Raw genomic sequence first — 16,542 nt, forward strand, 5'->3', positions numbered from 1 at the left:
AAATAGCGAAGACAAGATAATAGACTTTCTACAGTGTGCTACAATAAAAATAATGAAGATCTTCGCGCTTTTCGTTGACTTCATCAATGATGTATTCGATCACATATACGACAATATAGTCAATTATAATTATGAGAAACAATACCTTTTTTTTAGAGGAAAAAATACTGTAATTATATAAGCGTGAATGTATATACAATATTATATGTAATATTAAATATATGTGTGTGTGTGTGTGTGTGTGTATATGTGTGTGTGTGTTGTGTGTGTGTAACGCGTTATTAAGGTTATATATATGATGTAATATAAATATTATTGTGGTTACAGGAGACGGTACGACTGATAATACATAATACTGTAATAAAAAATAAACATGTATATTGTTATTAATTCCGTTCTATCCATAAAGTTACATATACATCTAATTATTTAATAAAAAAAAATCAATCTCGTAAAATACGTTTAAATTAAGGTCTATTCTTCTTTTTCACGACTCAAGCATTTTGTCTCAAAATTTCGATCGACTACGATTATCTCCAATTAAATGAAGATCAGAAAAAATCATATTACCGTATCCTCTGCTTAATTTGAATACAATTATAATTTATCGCTATTCGTAAATACCTTTTAGTAATAAATTTTGCTGCGATACCTTGTGCCTCTTGGCGCTTACGCTCGTGCGATACATTTTTCCCATCTTTTTGAATAATCGAAGCGAGTATCGATAAGTCGCAAGAATCGAAATCGCTTGATCGTGACCCGGTTATCGATCTTCTCGCAAAATTGCACTCGATGTTAGGTTACCTTTACGTTCCTGGATCGTGTTTATGTACGAGTAATGCATTTTGCAATTTTGTATTGAAAAATTCACGTCGGGAAGTTTCGTCGATCGAGACATCTCGTACGATCCGCGACTGACGTTGCGAATGACAAGCCACCTCGCCGGAGCGCTGCTATAAGGAAATATGGCGACGGCGAAGACCGTACTACCCGAGGAGAGCGAGCTAAATGTTCAAGAGCTGAATGTTAGCTGGCCGGTGCTGCAAACTGCATCTGTTTATATTGGCAAGGCCTGCGAATGGTATAACAATGTGAGTCATCTAATGATCGAATCTCGAAATGATATTACTGGTATTTACATTTATCCGCGTGTTTAGCCATCTCTGCGAAGGCTTACATAATGTTCCAAGTCCCTGCAGTAACGTTTGACATGTAAATAGTAATTTTATGTACGTGCGACTCCTCTCTTTGAAACATTCTGTTTCTTCGATTGTTACTTTCGATATTCTGGAAATAATATATAATTTATGTATAAATTAAGTTTAATCATAAATTATATATATATATGGTTGAATTTAATGTCAAGTGCAAGATAAATTATTCTGTGAATATATAAACAATCATATCTTATTAAAAATATCCAATTTCCGAAATTATAAACTTATTTTTGCAATTTAAAAAGTATGTCGAAAATATATCAAATCACCTTATTATGAAAAACTTGTTTCTTCTTCAGGAATTTATGTTATGTAGAGAAGAAGAAGGCGATCCACGTCGTTGCCTCAATGAGGGGAAAAACGTGACTGCTTGTGCACTGGATGTTCTTAAAAAAATGAAGAAACACTGCCTGGAAGATTTTAATGCATATATGTATTGTCTTGAAAGATCAACAGGAACACTGGAGTTTACTCCGTATGTTATTTTATATTCTATGTTTGCAAAAAGTTGTAAAATGTTGTAAAAAGAAAAAACTAAATTAAGTTTCTCCTTGTTCATGATAATATAATAATACAATAACATAAATATCACTTAGATGCCGGAAAACGCAAGCTGCTTTGGACGATTGTGTTTTAAAAAATATGAATATAGAACGCCCTCCTTTTGGATATTTTTGCGAGGCCAAAGTGCACGATACATCGAGACCACGACCACCGCCAAGGGATGAGCCTATAGCATTTCCAGATTCAACTCCTGGACTATCCAAAGACATACCACGTGAGAAGTCGAAATACAGCAATCGCTTTTGGTATAAATCTTAAATCTCTCGAAAGATATCATTAGTACTTTGGTCGCGCTGTAAAAGTTATATTCGCAAGATTGATCAAATAATTAGATAATTATTATTAAGAAATCGAGCGTATGCGATTTGCAATATGCTTCCGAATGCTGTAGAAACATTTGTTTTAAATGAAATGAATAGAATTTGCCATTGTATATTATCTTGTGAATATAAATTTGTGAACAACAAAATGTATAAGTGATAAGTCGCTTGATTATTGTTGTTATACCTTGTACAAATATAAATATAGAGCACTATATCATATTATTTTTACTTGTATCCTCAATTATATGTATAAACATTTATAATCACAAAGAACTAATATAATTACCCAGATAATAAAATATAAACATATAAGAGAAATTTATTAATATTATATTTTAAAAATTATTTCTGCAGTCAAATTTTAAGCATTGTATATACAAAAATCAGTTTAAATTAAGTTAAACCAGATTATATAGGACAGACAAAGTGAATATATAGCTCATGGATAACAGGATAAAAGAGATAAGAAGATAGAATTTGAGTTTTTCAATAAAATTTTTTCATTATTTTATGTCATATAACTATAACAAAACTAATCATCATAAAATGAGCAAAAATATCAACACATTCTTATTTTGGAAGATACCTAGTAACTAATCAAAATAGTATTGCTTTGTCAATATTACTGCAGCATTTTATATACATGAGGCATGATCAATTTTACATTGACAATAATTCTCTTTATCAGTCGTTCAAAAAACAATGGATATAATTTTTGAAAAATATATATACGTAATATGTAAATATATATATATATATATATGTCGCACTTTCTACAAGAAAGATCATCTAAAACGGATCATACGAAAATTATAATATCGGCTGTAATTCTGAGGAGTACACAGCAGTATGTTATAGTCGTAAATACATGTTTCATTGTCACTTAATCTCAACCAATATATTCACTTAATCCATTGAATATGAAAAAAGAAATGCACAATATTCTTATGCAATCTACAAGTCTCTGTAAAGCATTATTATGTGTTAGCTCCATGTAATATCGTAACCACTCCAGTTTGCACTTGGCGCTAAATGCACACGCCTCCCATTATAGAAAAACGTCACCACGCCACGATATCCAGATCTAGGTACACCGCTCTGTAATACCAGAAATTATAGAATTTCGAATATTTTTTAAAAAGAAGTGCGAATTTTAATTAAAAAGATACATTACCCTGAAATCGTCCATTAAACCAAGCAATTTGGTGGTATTTTTAAACGATTGACGAGTGTAATAGGGTATCCGTACTGGACCGGGAGCAACTATGTTCCCACTTTTCAATTCTGTATAGCTAACGACTGTTGACTGATACACTTGGTTGACGAAAGCTATATCGTAATTATCCTATGGAAATTATATATTAATTTATACGTGCAGTTTTTTTATTCAATATATACTTGCAAATTTAATATTCGTTTCCTTACTTTTAGCAAGTAGGATAGATTCATCTTGGTAAAAGGCACAAATTGTTCATTAAGCTTGATGTATTTTAAATGTTTTTCAAAGAATAAGCCACTAAAAATAAAACAAATTTTTTAATATCCATATACTTTTCTCAAATTATAAGATTGGCATATCTGCCTAGTGATGTTTTTTAAATGAAAATATAATGTATAAAGAAAATGAAAAGTACATAAGATAATTACTTGCTAACTCCAAGTTTGCCAAATGTCCTGGTTCGCGATATTTCTGGGCGGATGCAAGCTCTATTCTTTCGCTGTTCAGGTTGCCTTATCCAATCATCCCAATATCTATATACAAACAAAAAATATATCAAAAAGATGAGAGTACATTATTAAGAATATATCAATGATAAATTATTTAATTATAAGTAAATAAATATATACATATATACAATAAAATTATACTCACGATTTTGGCCATTTTGATGCAAGCTCCAACCATAAATCGCGTGTGAGCATCCAACCCAAGCCAGGAAAGAAATCTGTTCTATAAAGTAAATGTGGCGCATGTTCATCCACCAAGCCAGCTTTACCATTATCATTCCATGCAGACACACACCATAGAGAGCTATCATTTACTAATAGGGGATAAGTCCCCAGGAAGTACTCATAAAAGTCTGGAGCAATGTCCAAGTCATCTATATGAAAAATATATAAATAAATTAATCTCATCCAAATATTATCTTGTGGAAATGTATCACTTGTTATGTACATACACAATTGTTATGTAAAATATTTCTTCAAATTTTATGCTTATAAAGATTTGACTATTAATCATACCTTCAACAATAATTGCAGTACTATATCCAAGCTTTACAAATACTTGATTTAACGCCCATTTATAATGACGTGCAATTTTAAAGTATCCCCTGAATTTTTTTTCTTTGGGTGGTATTTCAATATCAGATTGATCAGGTTGCTGAAATGATCATAAAAATTGTAATAGTTTCATCATATAAGTTGAAGCATATAATCTATCATGGGACAGGAGAATGTTGCAGGAGAATTAAAAATTCTTATATGACAAATATGACAATATACTTATAAATTATGCAATTAATACCTTTATATGTAGTAACTGGTTTCCATATCTCGCTATGACATCAGCAGTTTGTCGATGATCACAGTCTTGCGATACAACTATTGGAAATTGTTCTTTACTAGGTCTCAATTTTATTAATTGATTTAAACACCGGTCTACTGTAATACGATTACAAGAAACAACTAAAACAGCTATTATTGGAGATCCATCAGGTAGTTTTTGTTTTAGAGTAGTACTTTCGTGACTTGCCTCTGTCTATTGAAAAATAGAAATTTGAAAATTAGACATTTGCAAGATGTAACAAAGATTTTATATTTATGAATATCATTCAAATTGATAAAATTATTTTGTACATTATTATTATATAGATTAATTTATATATATTACAGATAAGATGGTATCATGTGTTGACTTCTGTTCATTTTTAGAGTTTCTCTGATCAATGTTATTCTCAATCTTTTGCAATAAGATGCTGTCAAATTTGTTGACTTCATGTTTTTTGTCTGTCTCAATCTTAGTTATTGATAATTGGGCAGCATTTGATTTTTCGTATTCTTCTAAAACAACAAATCACATATATTGTTTTTACCTATTTTTTACTCTCTCTCTCTCTCTCTCTCTCTCTATATATATATATATATATATATATATATATATATATATATATAGAGAGAGATATAGATATATGATATATATATATATATATATATATATATATATATATATATATATATAGAGAGAGAGAGAGAGAAGAGTAAAAATATATATATATATATATAGAGTAAAAAAAATATATATATATATATATATAGAATAATTTTTTTTTAATTATACTTACTCTTACGACGTTTACTCTCATTGATTCCTTGAAGAAGCTCCTGATTTATAATTATCTGTTGTCTTACTTGTTTTTCCAATTTGCTAATTTGATTTGACAGTTTATCCTAAAAGTATAAAGACACAGATATATATATTGCTATACCTTTTCTTAGCATAGATTATAACATATTATAGCATTTTTTTTTTCTTTTACCTTATCCTGATCTTTGCCAACTGATTGTTGATCCAAAAACAAAAAGTATGTAGCAACAGCCCATAAGATAAGGGACCCAAAAATTATACTGACTGATCTATTCCGCATGACAAAACCAAGTGTCACCTTAGCTGTAATAACAAATTGTATTATAAAAACAAAAATATAATCCAAATAAACGACAAAGTAAACAGATACCAACAAGGATTCCACACGCTGCAGTGCACGTCAGTATATATTTATTATACATGGATCCCTAATAATTGTCTTCAAAGTGTTTTATCTCTTCTGTAAAATACCAGCATCTGTTATAACACATCCCGATGCACTATAGTTAATACAATATTGACACAACAATCCGAAAAAGTGTTACTTACATGTATTGATCATATCGTGCCCGTAAATCCGAAATAGCAATCGTAAATCACAGGAAAGTGTCGCACTCCATACCATGTTGCTCAAAGGAAATACAGAATTAGAAAATGCATCGTAGCAAAAAACATGACAAAATGCATTATTCACGTTTCTCACGTGGACAAAGACTGTGCGTTATGCGAGCGGAAAAACAATGAGATTTCGCCTAACATATGTAGGTCACTCCAACGATTATCAATAATACACAGATATCACTGAAAAAATAATCAATCACTCGGTCGTTTCTCACATGATGACGATAAGGACGAATCTTAACGTGAAAAATTTTGTGAGGCACGATCAATCACGTGGCGACTAATGACATTTTGCGACAAAATAACAAGGTTACCATTATAATACAGGAAGCAATGTGGAGCAATATTTGAACTAACTTGATTCACTATTTGTTAATAATAAAATTACGTGAGATCGCCGCGACTTATTTTCGTGTATCCGCAGTTCTTGAACGATAAACGAGGCTTTGCGTTGCAGATACAGCAGCTGTCAAATTCAAGCGTAAACGAATCTTATGTGCAATCCGCGTCTTCTATTGTCGCGGCGGTATTTGCGATCCGCGATAATAAGCCGACATAATGATCGCGTGGCTGCTGCATAGAATAACGTTTTTTATCATCCTTTATCGTTAAATCGGTTGCCGTTGTCCGATATGATCACGATATTTCGATACGATAATCTGCGCGATTAGCAGGCGCGCGGTTCGATGCTAAACGCGCGCCACCGATATCAATTGATATCAATCAACGGATACGTGAGATTGATAAGAAATTGGCTCGAGATTCAATTACGATTCTTTCCTCCCTTCAACGCGCGAATGTCGATACTAATCTCATTTACTTTGCATGACTGCATTAAATAAAAATAAAAATATAAAATTTGTAAATGACATTTTGAAACATCAATGTAAATTGCTCACTTTGTTCATTCTCTATTATTTGTTTGCACGAGAAAATTCTCTTAAGCAACTATGTTTTCTTCTAAAGATCACCGATTTCACGTTATATTATTATTTATTTAATAATCAGCTGAGAAACAGAGCTCGGAAACAAAATAAATGTCGGATTAGGAAGAACGAAATCGCCTCCGATGAAATTATCGTCGTATATATAGTACTCAGCTGTTGTACCAGTTTAACTTATCGACGTGTGGTTATAACATAACGATTCGAGCAGTCTTTCAAGTTCACCACCGTCGCGTTCGCATTATTTTGTATATTATCAGCGGTCATCCAGGCGCATCATCGCAGTAGTTAATCGCAAGTACGTGTCGATATGTGTCATCGTTTATATTTTTGACAGTGCATTTCGACGGTCAATTGATGGTCATCGAAACGCGGTTACGTACTGATATTTTCTGTATCTGATATTTTTTTCCTCTGGATGTAAAACGTTCGAAAAGAAAAATAGAGGAAAAAAGAAAGGAGAGAGGGACAGAGATATATCTATAAAGAAGAGAAAGACCCGTGACATGAGAGAACTGCGATAATAACGGCCGTAACGGCGAGCACGAAAATGTACTGTACAACACTCGGGAGATGGTAATGGAAACAAGTCACTTTCTCGAGGCTTGATTCTTTTTAATTTTCGCGACAATATAAGTATGGCGATCCGACCTCTGGAACTGACAGCTCTTTTTTGACAGTTTTTGCAGGAGGGATGCGGTAAGGGCCCTGAGTACTGGCGAAGTCTCCACTGCACTGAGGCCTTTTTACTTCACTGTTCATCCCGATCTCTTTGGCCAGTATCCCACGCAGAGGGTGAGTATTTTATTGAATTATAATTTGAAAGCTATTCTTAGTGTATCTCGCGTTTGAAACGTTCGAAATAGCGATCGCGAGATGACGTTGACAAATTATTTTGTATGATCTCGATATAAGATGAAGTCCATTCAGCTTTAGTTGAATTTTCTCTTTGTTTATCCCTTCTCCTTTCGCCTTTCAAGTCATTATGTCTGAAATGTAAAACAATAACGCTCTTATATGCTTCCTCGTGTTTAAAGTAAAATACTATGATGTTTACATAGAAAGAAAGAGAGGAAAGACGCAGAGTTTGCAAAAAGTATAATTAAAACAGAATGATACAATTGCCATCGCGTACGTTGTTTACGCACTTTTGTCTTGCTTTTTCTCATGCGCGTCAATCACGACGTATATCTCATTTCAAATATGAAGTATATAGTGTGTACGCGAACAAAACATCAATCAGCAGCGCAGTTAATGTGGTGTGACACTATACGCGCGATATTATTTTTAGACACTCGAGAAAATGGTGCACTTGACGGGATGTTTTTGATGATGCGTACACACGTGCGCGAACAAGGTTACGCGAATAAATTTTCTGCTACCACTCGCGTTGACAATCAGCTGTTCGCGTTATTTATCAATGAGGTGATCGCGCGAACAGGGCCGCGCTGAGACATTGCGATGTCACGTGATCTACGATATGTCACACCTATATCATCTGAAAAAGAACAGAAAAATTCGATTGAAAGAAATAGCCAGCATTTTTTTCTTACATATTCTCCTGCTAATGTTTTAATACGCATATCGTTATTTGTCTAAGAATCGAAGACATCAAATTAATGTCATGTTCTCTAACATATATCGGGAATTTGACAGAATTTTAATATCGGCATACAAACTATTAATATATGAAAATTATAATATTAATATAGTAAAAAATTAATATTATATGTCTTGTTTTATTACATTTATCACATATATGCTTTATAATTATATGTTTTTTTAATGCGATCGAAAATTACACAGTTTATTACGATAAATACACTTTTGTGTGCACGTATTAATTAAAATATGACTTGCATATAAATAATGTTTTCAACTACGATAATTTAATCCAATAGGATATTAATCGTAAGAAAGAACGAAAAATACGAGAAAGCGTTATGCATTATCTTTGATTAAGTCCACTTTTGATAATCTATGATGATGAGATAAAATTCAAAACAATTCTATTTATAATTTTATATATCGCGTAATGTAATGCGAACACATTTGAAGAAAATATTTGAAAACAGAATTACAAATACAAAATGAAGCAAAATGCAATCAGGATACTCGCATATTAACATATGAAAAAACCTACAGACTAAAATTATAAATAGTTTTTTGTTTTAAATTATAAATTACATCCAAAGTGAATTTTACATATAAATCTCAAAAAAAAAAAAAAAAAAATAATAAATTTAAGCATGGAAAATATTCTGATGTATAAATATCATTTTCCCGAGAGAATTTTTAGAACAATAAATTAATAGATAAACTAAAAGTATATTGTCTTTTTATTTTCTACTCTCTATTCTTTTTATACTTTTAGAATGTTCTTAAAATATTTAATCAATTTTATCGGTACATTCTATGCTTTTTTCCGAGTTATAATCTTTTGATAAAGAAATTTTTTCTCTCTAGCCAACTTCTGATAAAAATACTTATCAATCTACAAAGAGAGATATAAAAGTCCAATAGGATTCAGCATGATAAACAATAGAATCTAAACACATTCTGAAAGATTACATGTCTGTACATACTTGATAATCAAAATTCTACATCTTATTATTAATCTGTATTTATTTACTTATAATCAAACAATTAACATTCTATTATCACATTTGAGCAATGTTAAATAATATTTACATGTTTCACAAATTATTTAAATATTAAAAAGTGTCTCTCTTTCTTCCCAATAATATACAATTTTCAATATTTGTAGATTCATGTTTGTATAACGTTATGTATGTATATGTTTCTATTAATTATAATTTATTTTTTACAGACAGTGAATGAGAATTCTCTAAAGCAACTAAGTTCAATCTTAGAAACTCTACAACAGAAGCAACCTATACGGCCAACCATCTTACCTTTTTATTTGCGCTCGAAAGATGAAAAAGAAGTGAAAGCTGGTAAATTTACACTTGTGAAAATACAATTGAAAGAAAAAGATCTAAGACAAGCAATACTGTCTATTTTAAAAACATGCGATCTACCTACGACATTTGTCGATAAAATCGAGGAACAGAAGCCTCCTATCACAAAGTACAAATCCAGATTTTGGCAACGTGCATATTATGGAGAAAGAATAGATTTTTCAGAATTGGAAGATGATCCCATTTATGCATCGATAATTATGAAACGAAAGATTAATGCAGAACCAGATACATTAAAGTACGTTTAACATTAAAATAATATCAATGTCAATAATATTTTTACTGATATTTTTTTATTAGGGCTTATTTGGACAAACATATCAATGAAGTGCACATTAAATTGGAAGCATGCAGATCAATGAGGGAGGAAGTGAAAAAATTGGAGAAGATATTGTGCACTGTTTTGGGTTTGAAGGATATTATATGGGATTGCGGTTGGAATATCGCTCATTATCGTGGTTGTTTATTAGCTTTCCAGGCTTTAGCCGAACACCATCCAGAATCGATGGAGGTGTTAAGGAATCGGACTCTCGTATTCGCAAATGACACTGGTATCAGCCTGGAAGGTAATGTTATGCTAAACTCTGGAGAAGTCAGGCACAATTGGCTCGATGTAAGTTGTAAAATTGTTTAATTTTTCCAATGCAAAAAATTTGCTTCTGTATGTTAAATTCTTTTGGTTTTCGTAGTTACTAAAGAATGTAAGAAAACATGACGCTGTATTATTGAAATTACCAGCATTTGAGAAAGCAGTGTCCCAAGTACTCCTCGATATTAAAGTCGGTCGACGGTGCGTAATAAATCATATTATTCAAGTTATATGTAGGTTCAGGGTTCTTTATATGTGCAGGAAATTCATGCCTAAAGTGATGGTCGGCCAGTATGAGCAACAACTACGACAACTCACAACTACACTCTCAGATTACCGCGGCAAGAAAAAGTATCCGAGTTCTTGGCCAGCCAGTCTATCCGCCTACGAAATTGTTATCGAAGCGTTAGTATTACTACATAAATACCTCCGTAAATAATTATTGTGTCTCGTATATGCAAATACCTCTTCATAAATGTATTCAACGGTTCTGTTGTAGTGAAGCAGGTCCATTGATGCTGTCGCCGACTGGACAATTCATTGTGCCATCATCGTGTCCAAGCTTTCTCTTGGTGAATTTCATTACTGAGAATTTGGAGGAGGCTACAAAGAGATTAAATCACTATAATAAGTAAGAAATTTCATAAAAAGATATAATAAATATATTCTGATTATTTATTATATAAATATAGATGCTATTATTACCTCTATATATGTATACATATATATCTGTTGCAGTATAAAGCATGTAGAGCGAGAACTTCATCGTAAAACCATCAAAGAATTAGGTTTAACTGCACTCAACAAGGATGATAGTATCACACCAGATCTGATGATACAGTGTTGCGAGCGACTGCTTTTATACAAAAAAAGTCTAGCACCATCTCTCGAAGGTGTTATGCTTTGGGTCACTCATTATTATTCTGTTATGAGTGACGGTGTTCTTTGTGTGCCATGGGATTGGAAATTCTAAAAAACGAAATATCATTTCATACATTATTAAGCTATGATAATATGTAAATGCATCGCCATGAATCGACAATGTGAATATTTTATAAGTTCCAAGATTTACAGGATCATATAAATGATACAATTAAATGATTTTAGCAATTTAGAACAAATAATTATGTATATTCATAAGAGATAAACTGTTATAATAATTAAAACATTGTAATAGTCATAACACTATTACATTAATTACCAACATATTTTAAATATTAACTCTCGCTGAAATTATTATACCACACTATTATTTATGTCACACCTTTAATTTTATGAGAATCGATAATCAGTGACAAATTCTTGCGAGAATATCTGTTGTATGTGCAACTAAAAAAAAAGAATGAAACATGATGAACTGAAACTGTATATTCTTAATGAAAGGACCAAAACTAGTCTTGACACTACTTGCATAAGGATTAGTTTGTTTTATTGTACACAACTCGGATACTCAATGCTCAAGTATGTTGTACAAGAGAATATTGTATATTCATTCATTCACTCCTTATATATTTTTTTAACAGATTTAACTCTATTGATTGGATTTAAAAAATATGTAGTTTATAAACTAAGACTAAAGAATAAAATCAAATTTTGCAATAAATGATGAGTATAAATGTATGTTTTCAACTAACATTTATAATTATTACATATAAATATACAAGACTAAACTATAAATTAAAGTTGCAGTAACTTATATGAGAAGAATAGCATTGAAAAAATATAATCTCAATTGAAAATGTTCAACAAATACAACATTTTTTTTATTGGTACCGTCAGTATGCATAGCAGCCAATCACATGTCCAATTTGAAGGAAGCCGTATTGCTCCGTATTTTATATTAACCGCGTAATTGGTCCAATTTTCGTTCGTTGCATATAATACATTATATGCTGCTAAACAAGTCCGTCTACGTAGGCCTAAACTATGGTTTATAAGATCTGTCATTCTATCGGTTTCATCAAGTCAAATTCATCTAGTGCACGCGCGTAGGTTCGAAATTTCTCATTTAACAAATAATCAGCGAGAGCGCCATGATGCGCATACGGTGACTGATTCGACTCACGCGGTCCCGGTCAGTTCCGTGCATTCAATATGGCTGGTCGAGGTGGTTACGACGATTCAAGGCAAGTATCAATCGTATTTACGGCAGTGTCACGCCAACAGAAAAGTCTCGGAGAATTGTGCGCTCGTGACGTGTAAGCGGTTCATCTAGCCGTCGAAGATGCGCGTGTTTCTCGCGAATATCTCGTAATTTTAAGGTTAAGGTGAGCTGAGATATACGCGCGAGTGTGTGCGGCGCAACACTTGCGGGATACGCTCTCGACACGCGGCTTTATTTTGGCCGGTGTCGAACTTCACCGTCAACATGACGTCTTAGAATTCGCGACAGTTATTTACGACAAACAGGCTACGGAGTCGAGGATGGTACACGTGTACTGTACGCGCGGGAGAAGACTTTCGTGCGATAGTAATCAGGCACGGTGTGCAGCGGCATTGTGATTCGCGAATTTCGAGTGCAAGCATTAATGAGAAACCTGATATTTCTCATTTAATGAGAAGAGCCTCTACCTTGCATTTGTATATTGTAATTTAAAGGATTACATTCTTACATGTCTTTGTAATTCTAATGTTTTATTTCATACACTTTTTCGACTTAAACCTAAACGCAATAACTGACAAAAATAAAACTATAGGAAAGTAATGACATGATATATATTCTGTCATATTCTTTACAAAATCTGTCAAATTTTTACAAAATCTGAATTGTTTCATGGTTTCTTGATGGATTAATTTACGAATATTTAGCAAACTGTATAATTTTACAGAAACAGTCAAATGTGCTTGAGAAATTGATTTCTTATTAACTACTGCGCTAACAAATTTACTTCGACAAATTGTATCAATAAGCATTTATAATAGGTTGGAAGAAAAGTAATTTTGTATTCTCAATACAAGACTAGTTTTAGTAGAAACAAAAAAAGTAAAAGTAAAAAAGAAACAACAACATTACTTTTCTTCCAACCCATAGTATATAATAAGTAAAATAATAATATTTTACTTTATCAAGTTTTTTCAATTTTTAAAAATTAAATTTTAAATACAACAACAAAGAATATAATTGTACTTTGCGGATATAATGATTTATAAATATAAACATGTATACTAGAATATATCACAAAACATCCTATAGAACAATTATAAAATGTTTTATTCATGAAAAAAATATCTTTTTTTTTATATGTTCAGAGATTATTCCAGTGGTCACCGTAGCAGAAAACCATTACCAACAGAACCTCCATATACAGCATATGTGGGAAATTTGCCAAATGGAATTGTACAAGGTGATGTTGACAAAATCTTTGAGAAGCTTAATGTCAAAGTCATCAGATTGGTTAAAGACAGAGATACCGACAAGTGAGTATTAATTGTAGGAAAAAGAAATATATTGGTTGTATCAATATATATTAATTATATTATTGTTTAATTCTTTATTTTATTTATAGATTTAAAGGCTTCTGTTATGTCGAATTTGAAGATCTCGCTGATTTGGAAGCAGCATTGGAAATGGATGGAGCGGTAGAAGTAGATAAATGCCTGATTAAGATTGATGTAGCAGAAGGAAAGAGAAATGATCGAGGTGGTGGCTTCGACAGGAGAGGTCGTGGAGGCAGCGGTGGTGGAAGTGGATTTAAAGGACGAGACTCTGGTCGTAGTGGATACGGCGATGATTTTGATAGTAAATCTACATATTCCAGTAAGTGGTATATAACATAAATGATAGTAATAGTTGAAAAAATATATATATATATATATATATATATATATATATATATAAATTCATAAAAATTTTGTTATGTGAATATAATGCTACTATTTACACGCTCAAAAAGTTTCTCTCTTTCTTATACTGTTAAAGAAAACTTTATTTATTTATTTTAAATCTTATACTTAATATGACCAATATTTTTATTGATACAGGATACAGTGATAGAGGCCCTGGAGGTACTAGACAAAGTAATGATAGATGGGATTCTAGAAGTAATAGAGGCAATTATGGACAATTCAATGACGAGACAGGTGGAAATCGTGAGTGGTCACGAAGTGCACCTACCAGATCATATAGTAATAAACCTCCAGTGCGTGCAAGTGGTTCGGATCGAAAACCCTTCCCTGATGAATCTTTTCAAAAAGATGCTCCCCCTCCAGGTATGTAAATATAGTATACATGCGCCACAGGAATTTTACATATGTCTAAAGCAAATTTTTGTTATATTATGTTACTTTTATTTAATTATATTTAATAATTACTTTAGATACTTCTGGAAGGAAACGTTTGGAGCTGAAACCAAGAACCGTTAAAGAACCTGTGAATGCAATAGCCGAGTCGAGTAAAACGAGTTCCATTTATGGAGGTGCAAAGCCTCGAGAAGAAAAATTGAAAATGATGGAAAAGTAAAAATAATGATATCATCAATAAAATCTGTCTCAATTTCCCTAAGGAAAAATTGGGGAAAGAAACATTGTTGACAAAATTTTAAAATCAATCCAAGATTCCCTTATAGTTTCCTAAAAATCTAGTGGCGATTATTCGTACATTACAATCAAACTGCAATGTCATTTTTTAATTCTTACAAGGGGTCACCCGCAGGAAAGGTATGTCATAAATAACGATAAATTTATTACAATTCTCCTAAGTTCTACACATTTTTTAATCGAGAATAAATATTTTTCTTCTAATATCTTTTGTATTTAAATTAACTTCGCGTGATCCAATGAAAATAGGATACTTGTAACTACAATATACATGAAGAGATATGTATGCACAATGCATGCTCCAATAATGATAGCGATTTATATACATAAACGATGATTATTAAGATACTACACAGCTGAATACATTTTAATACACGTGTCAATTTAATGTTGGGTTTTGTGTCCGTAATAATATCGAGGGTATATGTACAAACTATCACAAATATAGACAAATCACGGCATGTATATTTTATCTTACGCTAGTATTTCTTATCTATACTTGAGACTAGCCTGCGCGCGCGCGTTTAAAGAAGTACAAAGGAAAGTGACGATCATACACCGGTTTTATTTCCTTCCATAGAATTTTTATGTTTCACTGTACGCTGAGAGATCATTGTGTGTATTAATCATTAAAAGATCATTCGTTATATAATAGTATAGAATTGTTTAATAATACTAAATAATTTTTTTCGACTCGAATGATAGATTGTGAAATATAATATATGCGAGTGGTTCAATAAATTTCTACATGCTACTGGAAACGATACAAAGGGAATGCGCCGATTTATTATTATTATTATATATTAATAATTATGTAATGAATTAACTGTGCTAACAATGAGACGTTAAAGAGTTGAATTGCAAAACGTCGTAAAAATAGCAAATAAAACGAGAATTTGAAATAATAATAAATATTATGTAAAACAATGCTTGTATATGATACTATTTCCTGAATAAAGTAGCTGTTTGCCTCGTATCTGTGCAGTATATTAGAGTAAGCAATATCAGTTACAATAAAATATGTAATTTGTAATTGTGAATATATATAATGCAATGTGTATTCATATTTTGTAAACTGTATCTCTAAATATACTATAAATTTAGATAATAGAGAGCGAAGTACTAATTTTTTTATAATCATCGAATTTCATTTGCTTACATAATTCAAATTTAGATGAATGAAAACATTTGTTTTATAATTATAATAACTATATTTAAATAAATAATTAATATATTTAATAAATATTAATATATATTAATTAATTTAATATATTTTAATAAATATATATAATTTTATTATTAATAAAACATAAAAAAAATATAAGTGCAATAAAAGAAAAATGCAATACATTAATAAAAAACTTGATAAAAAATTTTTGCACTTTTCTTTTTGCGGGCGC

At 31.4% G+C, this 16,542-nt stretch overlaps 4 protein-coding genes across 8 annotated transcripts; 3 read left to right on the top strand and 1 right to left on the bottom strand.

Moving 5' to 3' along the window:
- Positions 1 to 769: 769 nt before the first annotated feature.
- LOC126851100 (NADH dehydrogenase [ubiquinone] 1 alpha subcomplex subunit 8) lies at positions 770 to 2,316 on the top strand. Its single transcript, XM_050594701.1, has 3 exons — positions 770 to 1,091; positions 1,517 to 1,692; positions 1,814 to 2,316. Exons 1-3 carry the CDS (start codon positions 966 to 968, stop codon positions 2,037 to 2,039), a joined length of 528 nt encoding a protein of 175 aa, XP_050450658.1. The 5' UTR covers positions 770 to 965; the 3' UTR covers positions 2,040 to 2,316.
- A 264-nt stretch (positions 2,317 to 2,580) lies between these two features.
- LOC126851099 (alpha-1,3-mannosyl-glycoprotein 2-beta-N-acetylglucosaminyltransferase) lies at positions 2,581 to 7,141 on the bottom strand. Of its 4 annotated transcripts, none has more exons than XM_050594698.1 (13): positions 6,992 to 7,141; positions 6,021 to 6,272; positions 5,846 to 5,931; positions 5,644 to 5,774; positions 5,449 to 5,554; positions 4,998 to 5,167; positions 4,632 to 4,865; positions 4,349 to 4,487; positions 3,978 to 4,206; positions 3,752 to 3,856; positions 3,530 to 3,620; positions 3,279 to 3,449; positions 2,581 to 3,202 (listed from the first exon to the last, which is right to left on the bottom strand). In XM_050594698.1, the coding sequence occupies exons 4-13, from the start codon at positions 5,749 to 5,751 to the stop codon at positions 3,089 to 3,091; spliced, it is 1,467 nt and encodes a 488-aa protein (XP_050450655.1). In that variant the 5' UTR covers positions 5,752 to 5,774; positions 5,846 to 5,931; positions 6,021 to 6,272; positions 6,992 to 7,141; the 3' UTR covers positions 2,581 to 3,088. The 4 variants fall into 4 exon arrangements, with proteins under 4 accessions (XP_050450655.1, XP_050450656.1, XP_050450654.1 ...); XM_050594699.1 differs by lacking the exon at positions 6,992 to 7,141 and adding an exon at positions 6,481 to 6,922; XM_050594697.1 differs by lacking the exon at positions 6,992 to 7,141 and adding an exon at positions 6,407 to 6,922.
- A 185-nt stretch (positions 7,142 to 7,326) lies between these two features.
- On the top strand, positions 7,327 to 12,222 carry LOC126851098 (T-cell activation inhibitor, mitochondrial). 2 transcript variants are annotated; one of them, XM_050594694.1, is made up of 8 exons: positions 7,327 to 7,612; positions 7,717 to 7,831; positions 9,867 to 10,255; positions 10,318 to 10,630; positions 10,707 to 10,807; positions 10,850 to 11,011; positions 11,106 to 11,237; positions 11,345 to 12,222. In XM_050594694.1, the coding sequence occupies exons 1-8, from the start codon at positions 7,587 to 7,589 to the stop codon at positions 11,577 to 11,579; spliced, it is 1,473 nt and encodes a 490-aa protein (XP_050450651.1). In that variant the 5' UTR covers positions 7,327 to 7,586; the 3' UTR covers positions 11,580 to 12,222. The 2 variants fall into 2 exon arrangements, with proteins under 2 accessions (XP_050450651.1, XP_050450652.1); XM_050594695.1 differs by having other exon boundaries at positions 7,328 to 7,612; positions 10,868 to 11,011.
- A 353-nt stretch (positions 12,223 to 12,575) lies between these two features.
- On the top strand, positions 12,576 to 16,252 carry LOC126851101 (eukaryotic translation initiation factor 4H-like). The gene is made up of 5 exons (XM_050594702.1): positions 12,576 to 12,732; positions 13,856 to 14,023; positions 14,113 to 14,363; positions 14,588 to 14,815; positions 14,923 to 16,252. Exons 1-5 carry the CDS (start codon positions 12,701 to 12,703, stop codon positions 15,063 to 15,065), a joined length of 822 nt encoding a protein of 273 aa, XP_050450659.1. The 5' UTR covers positions 12,576 to 12,700; the 3' UTR covers positions 15,066 to 16,252.
- The last annotated feature ends 290 nt before the right edge of the window (positions 16,253 to 16,542 follow it).

Source organism: Cataglyphis hispanica, chromosome 7 (genome assembly GCF_021464435.1).
Source record: "Cataglyphis hispanica isolate Lineage 1 chromosome 7, ULB_Chis1_1.0, whole genome shotgun sequence".
NCBI classification, from domain to species: Eukaryota; Metazoa; Arthropoda; class Insecta; order Hymenoptera; family Formicidae; genus Cataglyphis; species Cataglyphis hispanica.